Source organism: Halichoerus grypus, chromosome 11 (genome assembly GCF_964656455.1).
Source record: "Halichoerus grypus chromosome 11, mHalGry1.hap1.1, whole genome shotgun sequence".
Taxonomy (NCBI): Eukaryota; Metazoa; Chordata; class Mammalia; order Carnivora; family Phocidae; genus Halichoerus; species Halichoerus grypus.
Window position 1 is genome coordinate 98,395,948 of NC_135722.1, and position 21,358 is coordinate 98,417,305.

At 41.3% G+C, this 21,358-nt stretch overlaps 1 protein-coding gene across 2 annotated transcripts in view; it reads right to left on the reverse strand.

Annotated features, from left to right (window-relative positions):
- PAFAH1B2 (platelet activating factor acetylhydrolase 1b catalytic subunit 2) overlaps positions 1–12,343 on the reverse strand; it is a 29,940-nt gene extending 17,597 nt beyond the window's left edge. The window contains exons 1-2 of one of the 2 annotated variants that reach the window (XM_036104494.2): positions 12,190–12,343; positions 3,547–3,634 (exon numbers count right to left, since the gene is read on the reverse strand). In XM_036104494.2, the coding sequence (XP_035960387.1) occupies positions 3,547–3,627 (81 nt within the window). In that variant the 5' untranslated portion in view covers positions 3,628–3,634; positions 12,190–12,343. Of the gene's footprint in view, positions 1–3,536; positions 3,635–12,189 lie in introns of those variants that run through there. The other variant, XM_036104495.2, reaches the window with a different exon arrangement.
- Positions 12,344–21,358: the final 9,015 nt, after the last annotated feature.

Consider the following 21,358-nt stretch of genomic DNA (forward strand, 5'->3'; position numbering starts at 1 on the left):
ATATCATATCAGAGAGGAGTACACAATATTAACATGACTTATTACTGGTGATGTTAACATTGATCATCTGGTTAAGGTGGTGGTTACCAGGTTTCTCCAATATATAGTTATTTTTCCTTTCCATACTGTATTTGTTAGAAACAAGACACTAGGGGCACCTGGGTGGCTCAGTTGGTTGAGCGTCTGCCTTCGGCTCAAGTCATGATCCCAGGGTTCTGGGATCGAGCCCCGCATCGGGCTCCCTGCCCAGCGGGGAGCCTGCTTCTCCCTCTCCCTGTTGCTCCTCCCACTCGTGCTCTGTCAAATAAATAAAATCTTAAAAAGAAAAAGAAACAAGACACTAAATCCAGCTCTCACTGATGGGGAATTAATAAGCTCCACCTTCTGGAGAGAGGGGATATCAAAAAATACGTGGTCTTATGTTAAAACCACCAAGGTAGTTTCCAGGGGGATACTTTTGAGGCTAGGCAAATATACTCTCTCTCCTTAAAGGTGTGCCTACTAATTTTAGTATTCACTGATGGACCTTCCCTACAGTAATTATTACCGTGGTGTTCAAATGAGGGTTTTCTTTTCCCTCCCTCCTCCTCCATTTATTTATTGTTAAAAGATTTTACTTTTACGTAATCTCTAAACCCAATGTGGGGCTCAAACTCACAATCCCAAGATCAAGAGTTGCATTACATGCTCTACTGACTAAGCCAGCCAGGCTCCCCTACATTTATTAATTAAAATTATTATCTTTTCCCCTGTTTATCCAATTGTTTATTTATAGCAAAATGGATTCATGAATATTTACTTTATCCTTTGAGTTATAAACCAATAATATCATGACTTATTATGTCGCTCAAACTGTCCAACTTTGCACTTGGGTGCTCTTTCAGGTTGGCCTCAAGTGGTCAAAGTGAATATCATCAAAGAGACAAACCAGTATCACTATGAGATGTGCTAAGGACACTTCGCTTCAGTGATATTCTTGCCATACATCTTTTTTTGTTTTTTTCCTTTTCTTGAGTAGTTGCTCTCTTGCACTACAAGATGCTAGAGGTTCATCTTTTATTTCCTTTGTCCCAGCTGTAGATGCAATCATTTCTCCAAGTAGCCCTGGTTCCTTTCACTGGAGAAAAGAAACCAAGATCTGAGCATATATTTAATTATTTAGTAAAGTTATTCTTCTATATAGGTTAAAAAAATTTTTTTAAATATTCCTGTTTTTCTTCCATTTGACTATTTTTTTCTAGTCAATGCTAATTATTTAAAGCCTGCTAATTTATGCCAGAACAACAAAGACATCTAGTTCTAGTTACTACTTTTAATAAAGTTATAAATGGCCTAAACGTTCCTAAATATTTGTACCTAAATGGTATTTTCATATATAGCAAAGAAATACTATTTATAAAGAGGAAAGAGGCACCTAGATGGCTCAGTCAGTTAAGCATCTGACTCTTGATTTCGGCTCAGGTCATGATCTCAGGGACCTGGGATCAAGACCTGCATTCGGCTTTGCACTTAGCATGGAGTCGGCTTGGGATTCTCTCTCTCTCCCTCTCACTCTGCCCCTCCCCACCCCACTCAAGCGCTCTCTAAAATAAATGAATAAAATCTTAATTAAATAAAATTTAAAAAATAGGGAGGAAAAAGCTATAGCTACGCTTTTAACATGTATGATACACTGCAGAAAAATACAAAAACATACTACTTACAAAAAGTTTAAAAGCATGCAAAAATACTATAAATACAGTTTAGAAATTTAAGATATATGTAGTATGTAAGCACATGAAAAAAAAACCCACCAAATTTAGGATACTGGTTTGGGGACGGGGAGGTGGGAAAGAGAAAAAATGATCAATGAGAGGTATACACAGAACATCAATTCTATTAGCAATGTTTTATTTTTTTAGGGTGAGTGGTAAATACACAGAATGGCCAGTGGATTTCATAATACTTTTTAAGATATAAATGAACTGGGGCATCTGGGTGGCTCAATCAGTTAAGCGTCTGCCTCCGGCTCAGGGATTGAGTCCTGCATCGGGCTCCCTGCTGAGCAGGGAGCCTGTTTCTCCCTCTGCCACTCCCCTGTTTGTGCTTGCTCTCTCCCTCTCTGTCAAATAAATAAATAAAATCTTAAAAAAAAAAAGGATATAAACAAACTAGGAAGATTAAGTAAGAATAACCATGCAGCTGATCCATATAAAAGTCAAAAAAAGTACTACCTACCACTCAAAATAAGCTAGTAGACAGACTGATTTTTAAGTCTGGGAAGACAAAAACAGAAGTAGACAACTATCAAGAGTATAAACAGAACCACTAAATACTAAAATGCAAAACTCTGGGTACTTAAAATCATATAGAACTTGTTATTCCAAAGAGGAAATATGGTTGGAAAGCAATAGATGAAGGTTAAATACAGTTATGGTTAAGTGATAACAGCTTATTAAAAGGCAGCTAAGAATACAAAGGAGACACAGTGCTACAAAACAATGGACACATCAAGAAGACACAGGAACCGGGAGAGGAGTCCCACTTGCTAAACCTGGGACAACGTGAGCTTCAAAATGACAACGGATTATAACCCCCTGGGAAGAATAAGAACTATGAGTCCACACCATAATAAATAAGAACTGGTTTAGGCCAACAACATCTTAAATGATCAAAGTTAATCACCAATAAGACAAACCAACACCATGTACCTTCTATGTGATGCACTGAGGACATCACTTCACTGATACCTGCCAAAAATGTGTAATCTGAATCTTGATTAGGAGGAAAAAGATAACCCAAATTGAGGAACATTCCGCAAAAGAAATGGCTGATATTCCAAACTGTCAGTGTCATGAAAAACAAAGGCTAAGAAATATTTCAAAGTAAAGGAGAATAAAGAGACAGGACAACAGAATGCAATGTGTGATCCTAGACTGGGAGGAAAACTGACATAAAAACATTGGGACAAATGGAGAATTGTGAACATGGCATGATATCAATGTTAAATGTCCTGGCTTTAATAACCATTCTGTAGTTTTGTAAGAAAATGTCCTTATTCTTAGAAAATGCACTGAAATATTTAGGGGTGAAGGGGCATGATGATTGCAACTTCCTCTCAAATGGTTCAGAAAACACTGAATGTTGGTATGTGCACATACAAATACAAGCAGATATGAACAGAACCTTTAGGCAGATGTGGCAAAACGTTAACTAGCAGGTCTGGATGAAGGATATAGGGAGTTCTTTCTAAAATTTTTGCAATATTTGTATAATTTTGAAATTACTTCAAAATAAAAAAAGCTTACCAAAGGAAAAAAAAATGCTGTGGAGACACTGTTATCTTTCAAGAGGAACAGAGGGCAATGACTAGGCTTTCAAAACATTCCTCTGGTCCAACATCAGGCTAGTGATTAGGTATGACATTAGCGTAACATTAGATTTTTATTTAAAGTAATGATTCTTATTGACCATAAAAATGCATGCACTTTGTGGCTTTGGTCAAAAGAGTCTGGAAAACTGAAGAGACTCATCTTTGGTGAATAATACATACGCACTTCCTTTTACCTGAGACATCCATCTGTCATCTCCTTGAATATCTTCTGCTGCATGTGGAATAGCTGCTGGGTTTGAGTCCCCTTGGCTCATTCTATACCTGAGGGGAAAAATGTCTACGTCATATTTCATTCATTAACAGGAATGTTTGTTGCCACTTAAATATTACATGCTAGGTTTTAAATAATAATTTAAGTCTCATTGTGGCTTTGCCTAGAAATGAAACTGGAGTTTATTTTCAGTAGACGTGAGTTCTAGGACATGACTGCTTAAGTCCCATGAATATCTAGCATCCTCAAACTTCCAGACAGGTTCGAGTATCATTTAGGAACAGTGCATTACAATGAAAAAATCTGCTCCAAGTATATACTTTACATCTACATTAATTTTTCATGATTACATGTTAGTGCAAGCACCAAATGACATAAGGGATCAGACACTTAAGAGTTCAATGAAACCTGCATTAGAGGCTTTTAGGCTGCTCCAGTTAGACGCTGGAGAATTGCTATAGCCTGATTAGAATCCACTGGTTACTAAATATCACACAAATAACTACTACAGATTGTGACAAAACTAGTCATAGGCTTTGGCACTGGTTTTTGACAAATGTTTACTAGGTATTTTATTTTTGATAGGTATCCACCAAGAAAATGTTATTAATGATGAGTTCAAACACGGCATCTGATAGTGGAGAAGGCGTAAGCGAAATTCAGAAAACCTAGAAATGCTAACCTACAAAGACAAAGACACCAGACTGTTTTCAGTCAACTCTGGAGAATACATACTAGAGACATCAGGCTCGAGAAATCACTTGGCATATACAAAGAATGATGAAAAATAGGAAAATCTGGGGTTTTGTGGCTTAAAGAAAAGAGGACCATTCTCTTTTTCTTTCCCTTGCTATCATCAAATACAGCTAAGCTTTCTCTGAAAGAGGACTGAGTTCTATTCATTCAATAAGTATTTACTGAGTAAACAAAACACACTAGATTGGCAAAGCAGTAATTTTTGAGCATGAGAAAGTAACAAAGCTCTAAATGTGAAAATATACCTTCATTCATGAAAAATACATTATAGAAGCAAACCAATGTTTTAACACTAACTTTGCAAACCAATTAGTTCCACTCTAAATGACACTAGGTCTAAGAAAATTAGGCTTAGGGTTAAACCCGTATCTAACTCGAAATGTAAAACATCATCCACACCCTGTGTACAGACCTTCCTCAACTTATAATAGGATTACATCTGGATAAACCCATCGTCAGTTGAAAATATCCTAAGTACAGGCACCTGGATGGCTCAGTCCCGACTCTTGATTTCAGCTCAGGTCATGATCTCAGGGTCATGAGACTGAGCCCTGTGTGGGCTCCAGGCTCAGCAGGGAGTCTGCTCGAGATTCTCGCCCTCTCCCTCTGCCCCTCTCCCCGCTCGCATGCTCTCACTCTCTATAATATAAATAAATAAATCTAAAAAAAAAGAAAAATCCCAAGTCAAAAATGCATTTAATACACCTAATCTACCAAATAGCATGACCTAGCTTACCTGAAATGTGCTCAAAACACTTCTATTAGCCTACAGTTGGGCAACATCATCTAACACAAAACCTATTTTACAACAGAGTACTGAGTATCTCCTGTAACTTACTGAATACTGTACTGGATGTGGTAAACAGATGGTTGTCCCTGTATCGGATGCTGACCTCATGGTCACGTGGCTGACTGGGAGCTTCGGCTCACTGCCACTGCCCAGCATCACCAGAGGATCCTGTCGCATGTCACTAGCCCAGGAAAAGATCAAACTTCGAACCCTGCCCTGCGCGTGTGGGGTGGGTCGTGTGGGGTGGGGAACCACCCTGCCCTAGGTGTGTGGGGTGGGTCCGGTGTCTTTATGATAATCACCTGTGACCAACAAAGAATAACTAGCCCCTAAAAACGAAGTAAGCCATCGAAGGTGTTATAAATAGAGATGTTTAAAGGATTTAGGTTCCCTGGTTAGCTTTCTACAAAAGACCAACCTTAAAGGCCCTTGTACGCAACCCTGTGGGGACCCCCTCACTCTTGAGAGCTTTTTCTGTATCTTCAATAAACTTTATTCACATACACACACAAAAAATCAAACTTCGAAACTGGAAGTACGGTTTCTACTGAATGCATACGGCATTTACACCATTGTTAAGTCAAAATATCATAAGTAGAACCATTAAGTCAGGGACAATCTGTATATATTTATTTAGATTACTAAAATTTGCAACTATCAGAAAATAATAGCTATCTATGAAGGACTACATATGCCATGTTTTTTATACATACCACTTCCAATCCTTGCAAAACGAAAAAAACGAGGATCAGATAATTTAGGTACTTTGTGCAGTAAGCGAAGGAAATTAGGTTTGCTTGACCCCAGTAATGTCACATCTGGCCCACTAATTCACAAAGCAGTTCATGCTGACTCCCTAAAGAGGCCTTGTATCTTTTTTTTTTTTTTAAGATTTTATTTATTTGAGAGAGAGAGACACAGGGAGAGGGAACACAAGCAGGGGGAGTGGGAGAGGGAGAAGCAGGCTTCCCACCGAGCAGGGAGCCCGATGTGATGCGGGGCTCGATCCCAGGACCCTGGGATCATGACCTGAGCTGAAGGCAGATCCTTAACAACTGAGCCACCCAGGCGCCCCGAGGCCTTATACCTAACCGTTTCACCCAAAAAGCATAAACTACCTGGAGCTAAAAACATCAATGTAAAATACAAGAATTGGGAAGAACTGCAAGATGAATCTGTATAGCTCCAATCAAATTATGGTATCTGGTTGAGGCTTCACTGCCTGAGAAAAGTATGGGAAAATTAAAAGATTCATAAAGGACAAAGAAAAGGGGCGCCTGGGTGGCTCAGTTGGTTAAGCGTCTGCCTTCGGCTCAGGTCATGGTCCCAGGGTCTTAGGATCGAGCCCCGCACTGGGCTCCCTGCTCCATGGGAAGCCTGCTTCTCCCTCCCCCACTCCCCCTGCTTGTGTTCCCTCTCTCACTGTCTCTGTCTCTGTCAAATAAATAAATAAAATCTTTAAAAAAGGAAAAAGAAAAAAAATGATTAAAGGAGATTAAGACAAACAGTCACATAGACACCTTTATTTTGGGGGCACCTGGGTGGCTCAGTTGGTTAAGGGTCTGCCTTTGGCTCAGGTCATGATCCCCGGGTCCTGGGACAGAGCCCTGGGATAGAGCTTCTCCCTCTCCTCCCCTCTGGTGCTCTCTCTCACTATCTCTGTCTCTCTCTCTCAAATAAATCAATCTTAAAAAAAACAAAACAAAAACAAAACATTTAATTTTAGGTGTTTTTTTTTTAAAGATTTATTTCAGAGAGAGAGAGAGTGCGCGCACATGTAGGAAGAGGGAGAAAGTTGAGCAGAGTCCTCGCTGAGCTCAGAGCCCACTTGGGGATCGATCTCATGACCCTGAGATCATGACCTGAGCGGAAACCAAGAGTCGGACCCTTAACCGACTGGGCCACCCAGGGGCCCTGCTTTTGTTTTTAAACTAGTAAAACATTCTATACGTTCCATACAAAAGTTTCTTTGGGTCTAAATTCAATTCTAGATTGAAGTCTGGCTATTCAGGTTAAATCTGACATGGTGCTTAATAGTAGTTTTAATTTTAAAAATAGCTTTCTTGGGGCGCCTGGGTGGCTCAGTCGTTTAGCGTCTGCCTTTGGCTCTGGTCATGATCCCAGGGTCCTGGGATCGAGCCCCGCATCGGGCTCCCTGCTCCGCGGGAAGCCTGCTTCTCCCTCTCCCACTCCCCCTGCTTGTGTTCCCTCTCTCGCTGTGTCTCTCTCTGTCAAATAAATAAATAAAATAAAAAATAAAAAATAAAAAAAATAAAAATAGCTTTCTTTCCTGCCAATCATACAGCTGTTATTAGCCTTAAGACAGACAAGGGGCAACCAAGTTTTCCCACCTTATGGATTTCAAAATTACATATATAATGTAAAGAAGTACAGCAACAAACAGCTTCACTTTCCACTAATTCAAAAGACTATTTCCTAAATTTTTAAATAGATTTTCTTCTTTACCTTTTTTTAAAAGGGGGGAGCGGCAGAGGGAAAGGAGGAGAGAGAAATTTTTTAATTTTTTAATTAATTTTATTTTTAAAAGATTTTATTTATTTATTTGACAAAGAGAAAGGGTACAAGCAGAGGGAGTGACAGGGAGAGGGAGAGGGAGAAGCAGGCCTTCTGCCAAGTGGGGATCCCAGAACCTGGGACCATGACCTGAGCCGAAGGCAGACACTTAACCAACTGAGCCACCCAGGTCCCAGAATCTTTTTTTTTTTTTTTAAGATTTATTTATTTATTTGAGGGGGGGAGGGGGAGAGAATCTCAAGCAGACTCCAGGCTGAGCAGGGAACCCAACTCGGGCTGGATCCCAGGACCCTGAGATCATGACCTGAGCTGAAACCAAGAGCTGGACGCTCAACCCACTGAGCCGCCCAGGCACCCCTTAATTTTTAAAAACCCAACTATTTCATTAGTTTGTTGTCATTTGTTTTCCTACATGGAGAGACACTTAACATGTTAGGTATTTTTGAGGTAAAAGTTAACTGACACAAAATTAACTGAGAGACCACTACTGAAACAGAGAAGAAAAATCTGTCCTACTCTCACTATATGATTATATAATTAAACTATTGTTCCTGGGGATTGTTTAAAGAACAAGGGTGACAAACTGCGAATATAAGGTACCTTCATAATAACACGTATTCAAATATATCCCTCACCACTTAAAAGACAAAATGCAGGCACTTCAACTTCATTTCAGTTCTTGGGATTCCATATTCGGATCTTGAAAAGCTTAAAGAATTTTGACAAACTGGAGGGTGTCTAGAGGAAAGGAGCCAAGCTGGTAAGAGAAAGCCTGTCCTATTAGAAACAGTTGAATGAAAGAGGTATGTTTATAATCTGTAGAAAAACTGGTTAGGGAAGAGGAAGACAGGACATAAATAACTGCCAAACTATTTGATGATTACTAGGAGGAGATATTACCCTTATTTTGCATGTCCCCAAATAGGAAGGTAAGGCCAGTGGATAGAATGTACAGTTAGACAAATTTCTAACAAGTATGACTACAAAATGACATGGCCTGTCTCTCACAGTAGATTCCTCCAATGGAGATTCAAAAAGAGGCAAGCTGAATCCCTAACAAGAAAGCATAAAGTGAACTAAAGCATATGAGTAAAGATTGGTCCAGATTTGTGGTGCCCAAACATCTTTAATGTTCTAGAATCTTTTTGAAATGTGTCCTATTGGGGCGCCTGGGTGGCTCAGTCGTTAAGCGTCTGCCTTCGGCTCAGGTCATGATCCCAGGATCCTGGGATCGAGCCCCGCATCGGGTTCCCTGCTCGGTGGGAAGCCTACTTCTCCCTCTCCCACTCCCCCTGCTTGTGTTCCTGCTCTCACTCTCTCTCTCTCTGTCAAATAAATAAATAAATAAAATCTTTAAAAAAAAAAAAAAAGAAATGTGTCCTATTATATATTTACTTATAAATTAAATGTATAAGTTACTGTTAATCTATATATTAAATATTAGTAAAGTTTACTTTTTCCTTTTACATAAAAAATAAATGTAAGAAGTTCTGAATTGTTTCCTGTATTCCAATGGTTCATCTTCTGCAATCCCCAGGGAGTGCACATACTCTACTTTCAAGACCAATGGTCTATTTAAGCTATAAAATCTTTCTAGATCTAGGATTCAATTTACTAACATGGATTTTCAGAGTTCCTCCAACAGGTAAATAACTGTTGTAAAATAATAATCACAATTAAAATTAAGAACTTACTATTTACAAGACACTGTGCTAGGCGCTTTGTTATTTAAATAAAACTGAAGCTCAGTGAGATTTAAAGAACCTGCTCCATGATGGGGAGAGCTGAAATTGGAACTCAGGCTGCTATACCTCTAAAGCCTATCATTCTTGAGCAAAGGGTGTCAGGCTCGATATAGAAAAGCCACGATAAATTCTCATTTACTAATCTGATTCACCTATCTACCTTATTATTACTAACCAAATTTAATGGCATCCTGATACCCTGAGCAAAACACTTTCATCTTGGTACTAAATTTCTTCATGGACAAAATGAAGAAATAGGGACAGAGAAACCGAGGGAAAAAATGTCACTTATCTAAGGCTACCAGGCAGGTAGAATTGAGAGAAGATTGCAAAATATTCCCAATTAGCTAGTCTTTTTTTTTTTCTTTCCGTAACTATGAATACAAGGTCATCCTTCCTCCTCAACAAAGGCAAAGTACCTGAGCAAAAATTTCTTTGTGCCTTCAGACACTTGGGATTTTGTATTGTTTTGCTAAATCAAATTCTCACAATACAAAGTAGCTTTCAGTTTTACTGATGGCTATGGATTGATAACATCCTTAAAGGGCAGGTAAAGAAAAAGTGAGCCACAAACCCATGCAACCTCCTAAGAACGAAGCTAGAAATGTACAATCTAGGGATCTATGCATTTAGAAGATTCAAATAATTTGGGAGTCAAATAAAATAAGCTGTTGAATTCTTTGTAAGAGAAATGAAGAATGAATCAGGAGCTATCCAGAGTACAGCCTGTGATAGGACACAAAAACCTGAATGATTTTGGGTTTCCTGCCTCAGAGCAATACCATACACAGCAGTATTCGGAATAGTGAAGCCGTAATCAGTAACATAATAAAAAAAGTACCAATAGGGAGGTGGATTCTGACTCCCATTTCACCTTCCTGATTCATAATAATCCCTTTGGGGGGGATTATTTTAAGTCACTAACTTCTGATCACAAACAGCAGGTTCAGTTAGAGAAACCAAGGAGAACGGAGATAAAGGTCTGAAGAACAAAAGTTTCGTTAATTTACCAGGAGAGACTACTCCAGGGAATCTCTGATTGTCCATTAAAATGTAAATTCTTTGGGAAAATGAGGAGTAAGCAACTTGCACAGCATTTCCCAATTTTCCTGCATTTTCTATCTTCTTTCTACCTTAACTTGGACTATGACAGTGAACACCAGAATTTCCAGATACTTATACCAGTATGTGGTGTAGCTGGTGTAGCATGTTTAATCAGAAACCAGTTCCAACAACAAAGAAATATAAATTCTCAAGCTCAGCTGGATCTTTAGTTTAACCAGGAAACAGAGGGAGGAGAAAAGTTGCACCAAGAATTAAAGGATTTAGAATGTGTCCACTCTGACCTAAGCCTCTTCATTTTGCTTCAGAGGGAGTTGGCAGCAATATTCTGAAAGGGAAGAAAAGCCTCATCCAGAAGACCCTGCCTCAGTGGGCTGGCGGGTGGGTCCCAGGGTTCCAGCACATCCATAATTTATTATCAAATGCCCGCCCAAGCCAACAAATTAAAGCACAATGATTTCCTACTCCTCCCCTGCTCCCCCACAAGGAGGCAACCTTTATATCAGAACAATGTGCCCAGGAGAGAATCTAAAGACACAGGCTTATCCAAGGCAAAGCCGTATTCAAACGCTCAGGAGAGACAACACTCTGTATTTTTTCCTTCTTCTTTCTCCATACCTTTATCCCCCTCGCCCCAATTTAAAACTGTACAAAATGAGATCCTAGAGTGGGTGCAGATGATCTTCCCTTTCTCTGCAGACACACTCTAAAAAAGAGGCCAGAGATTGAAGTGCTTGCTTTTCTTAAGGTCCGTGCGTAAATCATGGAAAGCAACGCTGGCTTGAGAGCTATGGGAAGCAGAACAGTGAGTCACCATGCAACGGGTATATCGCAAACCTGCAGGCCAGAAGGTCTCGCTCCTGTAAACGGACATGGATGGACCAAGTGAAAAGCACCAGAGAAAATCTGTCCATTGGCCTCTTTAAGCAGCTGGCTGACCTTGGGCAAATCACCAACCTTGCTGGGCCTCATCTAGATCTAAAATGAGGTGCTGGGCAACATGGCCCTCTAAGAAATAATCCCCTCGGAGCCCTGACAGTCTGCGGGTTTTTGAATACATTAGGGGAAACGGAGAAGTTTCTAAAGAGTTGAAATTTTTCAACAAAAGGGGGAGGAAAAAGTGCTCGGTCAACAAGCCACCGAGTAACGGGCCTGAGCCCGGGTTAAAGGCCTCTCCGACGGGGGAAAGGGGAGGGAGGGTCAGGGGTTCGGGCGCGGGGATGGAGGGAAGAGGCAACAGCTGAGACCGAAGGCAGAAGAGTTGCTACAAACGGGGCTGGCGGCGGCGAACCGCCGGCCACCGCGAGCTGGGGTGCCGAGAGGCCTGCTCCAGGGGGTGGGCCGGGGAGGAGCGGCCGCCCCGCCACCGTAGTCCCCCTGCACCCCTCCCCTGGGAAAGGCGGGTGGAGACGGCGGCCAGCGGCGGAGCCGAGTCGGCAGGTTTGGGGGTGGGGTGCCGGCGGGAGGCTCTAAGGGGGGCGGCGAGCGGTCGGGGGAGTGCCGGGGACAGCACGGGCAGCTGGGGAAGCAGCGCTGGGCCGCGGAGAAGGCGCGCGCGCGAGGCCCCCCGAGGGTCGGCGGGGGGGGAGGTGGCGCGGGGGGAGGGGCCCGGACAGTGGGGGAGGGGAGGTCGCGGGCCTCTCACAATAACAAATCGCAGGCCCTTCCGACCCCCACCTCTAAGCCTCCGGTTCCCCGCGACCCTGGCTGCACTCACTCAGGCAGAGGGTCCGTACGGGCCCCAAGCGGTTGCGGCGTCGGCGGGTGGCGCGTCTGTCGCTCGCTCAGTCCCGGCGGCCCCGCTCCGGCGCGTCCCTCCTCGGGCCCCAGCACCAGCGGCAGCGCCCCCACTTCCGGTTCCCCTGCCACTCAAGCAAATGGCTTCCGGAAGTCCCGCCTCATCCTGCGCGGCCTCCGCGTGGCTCCCCGCTGCCCGCTTTCCCTATCTGCGGGCACTCACTGCTGGCGCTCAGGTGCCCTGCCACGCCCTGCGAGGTTCCCCGCATTGTTCTCTGTCCTGCCCTCTTTTTGCACGTAGTCTGCATGAGGTGCAAACTGTCTTTCCTTCGGCTGCATCCCTCAATCCTGCGTTAATGTCGCCGCGGAGTGGAGATGGCATTTGGGACAATGTGGCGTGACCTCACACTGACGCCATTCCTCTCCCACCCGGCCAACCTGGCTTCTTTCTCTACCCCGTGGAATCAACCAGATTGCTGTAACTGGGAGGGAAATAGGGCCCCAAGGTTAATGAGACAGTCTGCCACATTATGAGTGGAATTTGTTTCTGTGATGAATGGACGGGTGTGGGGGGACCGCCTCTTAAGGTGATACCATAGGGGGCTGGCGAGTCAGCCCTTAACAATCCATCCAGTTTAGGGGAAGACACACATATACAAAGTCAACACTAAAAAGAGTACATGCCAAATGCTATATAAATGCGGGACCTGTAAGAGTAGACAGGGAGGGCGAAAGATGTGCGCAGGCTTAGGGCAGCGAGACGTTTGGTAGAGCACACGCCTGAGCTGGCCCTTTAAGGCTGGACAGACTTCATTCAGACCTACGCCAGGTAGTAGGTAGAGCCTTCCAGCGCTCTGAAATGATGGGGGGCAAGGGGGCCGGCGGTAATTTTGCTGAGAACACCTGTTAAGAATACTATAAAAATCAAGATATATCAAATTGGTTTTCAGCTCACCTGTGCTGTCGAGTGATACTACAATTACCAGGCATGTATAATCCAAAATAATTTTGTCCTTGTATAGAATGATTTTTACATTGCTAATTTACGTTGGAATTTTCTTGCAGACACTGTATGGCACACCAGTACGTGCTCAGTAAATGTTTGTTGTTTTAAGTGTTATACTGAAAAGAATTCATGTTTGGGGAACTCAAGAGGCAGCCCAGAAATATGTTGATAACAGAAGAGAAACAGCTTGAATTATTCTCAGGGGATAAATCCACAGAATCTGGCATTTCCCCAATCGTAACACTCAACACACTTTAATGTAATTACTACTTTAATACTCTGTCTTCACTGCTATAGTGTAAGCTCCGAGGGAGCAGGGACTGTGTTCTTTGGATTCCCAGCACCTGGCACGGTGCCTCAATCACAGTAGACGTTAAATATTGCTGCATGAGGAATGAATGATCAAGGGTTGATTTTGTGCCTGTGTGGAACCCATGGCCTCTCTCCCTACTTTTTTGTTTTCAACTTTTTAATTAAGAAACATAAACAAGGGAGGTATACCCCTAGGAAATACTAAACCTAGTTAAACTAGCTTCTGCAAATATTTAAATACCTTTATGGCTCGGGCAGTTTTTATTGTTTTGGCAAAATCTCAATGTCATCGAACCCTGAAATCTATCAAGAGCTTCTTTCCTGAATTTGTCTGTTTTAGCTTTCTAAATAGATCATTTTCAAAAATAAGCAGGTGGTACAGTGGAAAGGACCCTGAACTAGGCTTCAGGGTGTCCCGGGGTGTTGTCTGCGGGCTACTGCTATTTTACTTCTTCAAGCCTTTGTTTCTTAGTCTGTAAGATAAAAAGAATGGACTAGATGATTGCTAAGGTCCTTTCTAGCTCTCAATTTCTACCCTCCTCCCAGTTACATTCAGGAACATAATTCTGAGGGCATCCACATCCTATCTCACTCCTCCTCACTTCCCACACACAAATCCCCTTCCCCCCCGGGTCCCATTCAGAGTCGGTGTTTTCCATACAGTCCCAGTTGGTGATAGGTAAAAACAACTTTTCTGACTATGACACAAATTGACGGAAAACTATCCAGAGAGCTTGTGCTTCAAGTTGTTTTTCCATTAACGATGATGGGTTTTATGAATCCATCCAGATACTTTATAGTCTGGTTTCCCTATTGATTAAATGCTACCCTAAAGGGAGAAAATATATAAATCCTGACAAAATGTCTGTGGACTGATTGGAGTCCTCAAACGGGCAAAAGTAAAAGGGATCTAATGTAAACCTAGGACTTTGAGAATGAGAAGTGTCAAAATACTACCCAAGTGGCCTGGAATTTAGGAGACTGCTTGGCATGTCATTACTTACAGTAATGAAACTGGGAGGTTTCAGAGGACCTGGCATTTCAGACGTGAAAAGAAGGAGGGAAAGCTATGTGGCCTGCGAATGGACACGTGGTATGAATTCAGGGAATTTCTGTGGGTAGAACCCAAGATCAGATGGTTTATAAAAAGAGTTTCAAAGTGTTGCATATTGTTAAAACAACATTAAAAAATGTTTTTACCGAAGAAAACAAGTTCGCTTACATCCTCACAAATAAACACATTTTCATTTGCCTCAATAACCATACATTGAGTAAATATTTCTTAATTTTAAAATCTCCGGGGTCAGGCCAAATGTTAGAAATACAGTAAAAAATATACAGTATTGGGACCCCTAGGTGGCTCAGTTGGTTAAATGTCTGTCTTCAGCTCAGGTCATGATCCTGGGGTCCTGGGATGGAGTACCGTGTCCTGTGGGGCTCCCTGCTCAGTGGGGAGTCTGCTTCTCCTTCTGCCTACCGCCCCCCAGTTTGTGTGCTCTCTCTCTCTCTGACAAATAAATAAAATATTTTAAAAATATTTAAAATGTTTAAAAAATAAAATATTTTTAAAAATTAAAAAAAATATTTTAAAAATATTTAAAAAACAGTATTATAACAGCATTTTTGTTTCCACCACTGACAATTGTTAATTTGTCATAGTCTTATTTTTGTAAGCAACGTGTGTGTTTATGTTTTTGTATCACTACAAACTCATGAATTGAAATTGAAACACATTTGATGTGTGTTATTCCATTGCAATTATTAAGCTTATTGATAACCATATTGTCCTGTGTTTAGGAGGTGGGATGGGACCCTATTCAAGTTGCCTGAGTCGTTTTAACATGACCAAACATTGATTTGTTTTCTGCTATATTAGTTTTTTGCCTTTTCGACAATTTCATAGAAATGGAATCAGACAGTAGGTACTCTTTTGTTTCTGGCTTCTTCTGTTTAACATATTTTTGAGATTCATCCTTGTTGTATGTATTCCTTTTTATTGCCAAATAGTATTTTGTTGTATGGCTATTCTACAATTTGCTTATCCAGTCAACTGTTAGGAACATTTGGTTTGTTTCTAGTTTTGCTAATTATGAATAAGACTAAGATGAAAGTTCATATAGAAGTCTTTGTGAAGGTATTTGTTTTCACTTTTTTCTGATAAACATCTAGGAACAGAATTGCTACTTATATTGCCAAGTGCATGTTTCCCATTATAATAAACTGAGCCACCCAGGGGTCCCAATACTGTATATTTTTTACTGTATTTCTAACTGCCCAACTGCTTTTCAAAGTGGTTTATCATTTTACACTCCCCAAAGCAGTATGTGAGAGTTCCAGTTGCTCTGGATCCTTGACAACACATGATATTGTCAATCTTTTTAATGTTAACCATTCTAATGGGTAGGTAGTGATATCTCACTGATTTTAATTTGCATTTCCCTGATTATTAATAATACTAAACATCTTTTCATATTCTTTTTAGCCATTTATATATTTTCTTTTGCCAAGTGCTTGTTCAACTCTTTCGCTCATTAAAAAAATTGGGTTGTCTTTTTTTTTTTAAGATTTTATTTATTTGACAGAGAGAGACAGAGAGAGAGAGATAGCAAGAGCAGGAACACAAGCAGGGGGAGTGGGAGAGGGAGAAGCAGGCTTCCCACGGAGCAGGGAGCCCGATGCGGGACTCGATCCCAGGACCCTGAGATCATGACCAGAGCCGAAGGCAGACACCTAACGACTGAACCACCCAGGTGCCCAAAAATTGGGTTGTCTTATTACTGAGTTGTGAAAGTTCTTTTATATTCTGACTATAAAGCCTTTGTCAAATATATGTATTTCAAACATTTTTCTCCCAATCTATATCTTGAGTTTTCTTTTTTATTATTATTATTTTATTTTAATTCCAGTATAGTTAATATACAGTGTTATATTCATTTCAGGTGTACAATATAGTGATTCAACAATTCCATACATAACTCAGTGTTCATCAAGACAAGTGTAGAGTTTTCATTTTCTTTTTTTTTTTTAAGATTTTATTTATTTGAGAGAGAGAGAAAGCACACACATAAGCAGGGGGGAAGGGCAGAGGGAGAGGGAGAAGCAGACTCCCTGCTGACAGGGAGCTCCATCCCAGGACCCTGAGATCATGACCTGAGCCAAAGGCAGATGCTTAACCCACTGAGCCACCCAGGTGCCACGAGTTTTCTTTTTTTTTTTAAGATTTTATTTATTTATTTGACAGAGAGATAGCAAGAGCAGGTACACAAGCAGGGGGAGTGGGAGAGGGAGAAGCAGGCTCTCCGCCGAGCAGGGAGCCCGATGTGGGGCTCGATCCCAGAACCCTGGGATCATGACCTGAGCGGAAGGCAGGTGCTTAACGACTGAGCCACCCAGGAGCCCCGAGTTTTCATTTTCTTTCTTTTTTCTTTTTTTTAAAGATTTTATTTATTTATTTGAGAGAGAGAATGAGAGAGAGAGAGAGAGAGAGCACAAGAGGGGGGAGCGGGAGAGGGAGAAGCAGACTCCCCACTGAGCAGGGAGCCCGATGCAGGACTCGATTCCGGGACTCCAGGATCATGACCTGAGCCGAAGGCAGTCACTTAACTAACTGAGCCACCCAGGCGCCCGAGTTTTCATTTTCTTAATGGTATCTTTCAAAGAACAAAATTTTTAACTTTGACAAAATATAATTTATCATTTTTTTAAATTTATGGTTTGTGCTTTTGTGTCCTATTTAAGAAATCTTTGCCTACTGTTACAATGAATTTCTTCTAAAAGTGTTTATAACTTTAGCTTTTGCATTTCAGATAGTAATCCTTTTATTTTATTTATTTATTTTTTTTTATTAAAGATTTTATTTATTTATTTGAGAGAGAAAGCACAAGAGGGGGAGAGCGGGAGAGGGAGAAGCAGACTCCCCACTGAGCAGGGAGCCCGACGCGGGACTCGATCTCGGGACTCCAGGATCATGACCTGAGCCGAAGGCAGTCGTTTAACCAACTGAGCCACCCAGGCGCCCCAGATAGTAATCCTTTTAAAGGTGATTCTTGTGTGTGGTGTGAAGGACAAAACTGTTTTGCATATGGATGTGGGATTGTTCTGGCCCTGTTTGTTGAAAAACTTTTCCTTTCTCTACTGAATTATCTTGGCCCCTTTGTTGAAAGACAATTGACTATATAAGTGTGGGTCAGTTTCAGACGGTATATTCTTTTCCATCCATCTCTGTATCTACCTTTACACCAATGCTAAACCGTCTTAATTACTGTAACTATGTAGTAACTTTTGAGATCAGATAGTGTTAAGTCCTCCAGCTGTCTTCTTTTTCAAAATTGTTTTGAGTGTTCTAGGGCTTTTGCATATCCATATAAATTTTAGAATGAGCTCATCAAATTCTACTAGAGGCCTTTTGAAATTCTGATGGAGATGCATTGAATCTATACACCAGTTTGGGGAGAATTGACTCCTTTACAATGTTGAGTCTTCTGATTGATGAAGTTTTTTTTAAAGATTTTATTTTAGGGGCGTCTGGGTGGCTCAGTCGGTTAAGCATCTGCCTTCGGCTCAAGTCATGATCCCAGAGTCCCGGGATTGAGTCCCACGTCGGGCTCCCTGCACAGCAGGGACCCTGCTTCTCCCTCTCTCTCTGCCCCTCCCCCTGCTTGTTCTCTCTCTCTCTGTCTGTCAAATAAATAAAATCTTTTAAAGTAATTAAAAAAAGATTTTATTTTATTTTTAAAGACTTATTTATTTGAGAGAGAGAGTGTGCACGGGAGTGGCGGGGGGAGAGGCAGAGGGGAGAGAGAGACTCTGAAGCAAACTCCCTACTGAACCTGGAGCCCAACTGGGGGCTCAACTCAGGGCTTGACGTGGGGCTTGATCTCACGACCCTGAGATCATGAGCCAAAACCAAGAGTCAGATGCTTAACTGACTGAGCCAGCCAGGTGCCCCTGATTGATGATTACTGTTTACTGTGCTATTATTTTAGATCTTCTTAAATTTCTCTCAGCAATATTTTGTAGGTTTACATATTTGATAAATTTATCCTTAAGTATATATAATATATCCTTGACATTTATGAGAAAATTTTGTCTTTGAGAACTCTATTTTTGAGAACCGTATAATAGCATATAATTTTCTGATGAAATGTTCTTGAAACTTTAAAGCAATCACTTGATCTCTGTTGTGACTGTAACAATATGCTTGAGGAGGAGTAAAGAACCCAAATGCCAGGCTGAAATTCACACCCTATCTAGGCATCTGGGCCTTGCTTTCTGGCTAAATGCTTTGTTTTCATTGCCCACCAACCTTGAAGAGACTTTCATTCAAATTTCCACCTTATTAAAATTACAAATCCTTATATCATGGATTTTCAGGCTCTCAAGATAAAACCCTGAATTCTGAAGCCAAGAAAACATGGATGTTTCTACTGTAGTGTGCATCTCCCTCTTTGAACCCTTTGTTTACAAGCCTCCTTCCCTAATTCAATATGCATTCTAGGCAGGAGCCCTGTCTCATTTCTCTTTGTAACCCCAGTTCCAGGAAGTGCCTGGCATAATGAATATTTTTTGGTAACTGGTGGATGAATGAAGTCAAGGTCGATTTTCAGGCCTCAGGAAAGAAGACCATAAAAGCTGAGTGGGCAGAGGCTGGAATTAAAATCGGGAATAGGACTCAGCAACAGGAATCCTAAAAGTCTGGCAACGCAGTGGGAAGCTGAAACTCAGGAGTTAACCGGGCAGAGTTCATCTTCATTCTGGCAGACAGTTTCCTGCACCTTCTCATATGCTGTAAAAGCTGCATATTCTTAAAGGCAACGTCCAAGTCATAGACATTACATTTCTCTTCACTTCAGTAGATACTTACTGAATCCTTACTCTGTGCCAGGCACACTGCTAATCCATGGGGAGAAAAGATGAGCAGGGTAACATCCTCCCCCCACTTTTTTTTTTTTTAAAGATTTTATTTATTTATTTGACAGAGACACAGCGAGAGAAGGAACACAAGTGGGAAAGAGGGAGAAAAAGGCTTTCCGCTGAGCAGGGAGCCTGATGTGGGGCTCGATCCCAGGACCCCGGGATCATGACCTGAGCTGAAGGCAGACACTTAACGACTGAGCCACCCAGGCGCCCCATAACATCCTCCCCTTAAGGAACACAGTGTAGTCATAGATATAGACATAAAGACAAGTGATTCTCATATAGTATGCAATGGTAGAGGAGAGCATTGAATACTCTGAGATATGAAAAGCCCACCCTGGAGGTGTGGTGGTCAGAAAAGGCTTCGGGGGAAATGATCCCTGAACTGAATCTTTTTTGTAAAAGACTATTTTTTTTAGTTTTTACTTTTATTTATTTATTTAAAGATCTAAGTTCTTTTTTTTTTTAGATTTTATTTATTTATTTGACAGAGAGAGAGAGAGCACAAGCAGGGGGAGTGGCAGGCAGAGGGGCGGGGAGCCGGATGTGGAGCTTGATCCCAGGACCCTGAGATCATTATCTGAGCCAAAGGCAGATGCTTAACTGCCCCAAGCTCAGAGATTCTTTCCTGGGCTGTGTCCAGTCTATTAAAGCCCATCAAAAGCAGTCTTCAGTTTTGTTAAAGTGTTTTTGACCTTTAGTATTTCTTTTTGATTCTTTCTTAGGATTTCCATCTCTCTGCTTACATTACCTATCTATTCTCGCACACTGTTTATTTTATCCATTTGAGCCCTTAGCATATTAAGAATAGTTGTTTTAAATTCCCGGTCTGATAACTCCACCATACAATGTCTGGACTGATGCTTGCTCAGTCTCTTCAAACTGTGTTTTTTTGCCTTTCAGTATGCCCTTGTATTTTCCTGATGGCTGAACATGATGTTCTGTGCAAAAGGACTAGTATAAATAGGCCTTCAGTTATGTGATGGTAAGGTGTGGGGGGGGGTTGAGGGGGAGCATTCTACACCTGAACTGAATCTTTAAGAATGAATAGGACTTGTCAGGTGTGAAGCAGGAAGGATAAAGGGAAGAAGTAGAGGGTGTACTACAATTAAAGGCCTGAAGCAGAAGAAGCAGCAGGAGCAAAATCTCCCTTTCTTAAGATCTCTCAAGACTAAAATATTTTGGCAATGACCTCATATTAGCTGATGCCCTGGCCAGATTGGAATCATGGCCAAATCAGCTTTACTTTCTTCACATTGTCTAACCTAGAGCATGAGTTCTGTACACAGGTGTTGTAAAACTAGTAAGTAATCATTTCCCAATGACAGGAGACCTCTCTGATATCAGAGGGATCACCCTGGACAAGCATAAGTTGGGCCCAAGGTCACATGAGACCAGTCTCACCCTTGCACTACTGAATAAATTAGAATTGCCTCAAATCATGGATGGTCTTATTACCACTACTCGTTGTACCAGTACTTCTATTACTAGCCCAACAACATAAATACTATAGTAGTATATATTATATATGCATGTATACGTATGGATATAGAGAGAGAGATGTAATGACAACTTCAAATTTTAAAAAGTTTTTTTTAAAAAAGATTTTATTTTTAAGTAATCTCCACTCCCAACATGGGGTTCGAGCCCACAACCCTGAGATCGAGAGTCGCACCGTCTACCGACTGAGCCTTAGGCGCCCCTAAAAATTCTTTCATATACATTATCGTAGCTGATCTTTATAAAATACTAATGAAAAGCTTTTAGGTATTCAGTTAACAAATAGTTATTAAACACCAAAATGCAGTCAGACTGTGTTAGCTGCCTCAGGGATACAAAAGGCATATTGAAACAATAGTGTTTGTAACTAAAAGGATTATTTGGTCCAGCTCTTTTATTTGACAGGCAAGCCCTA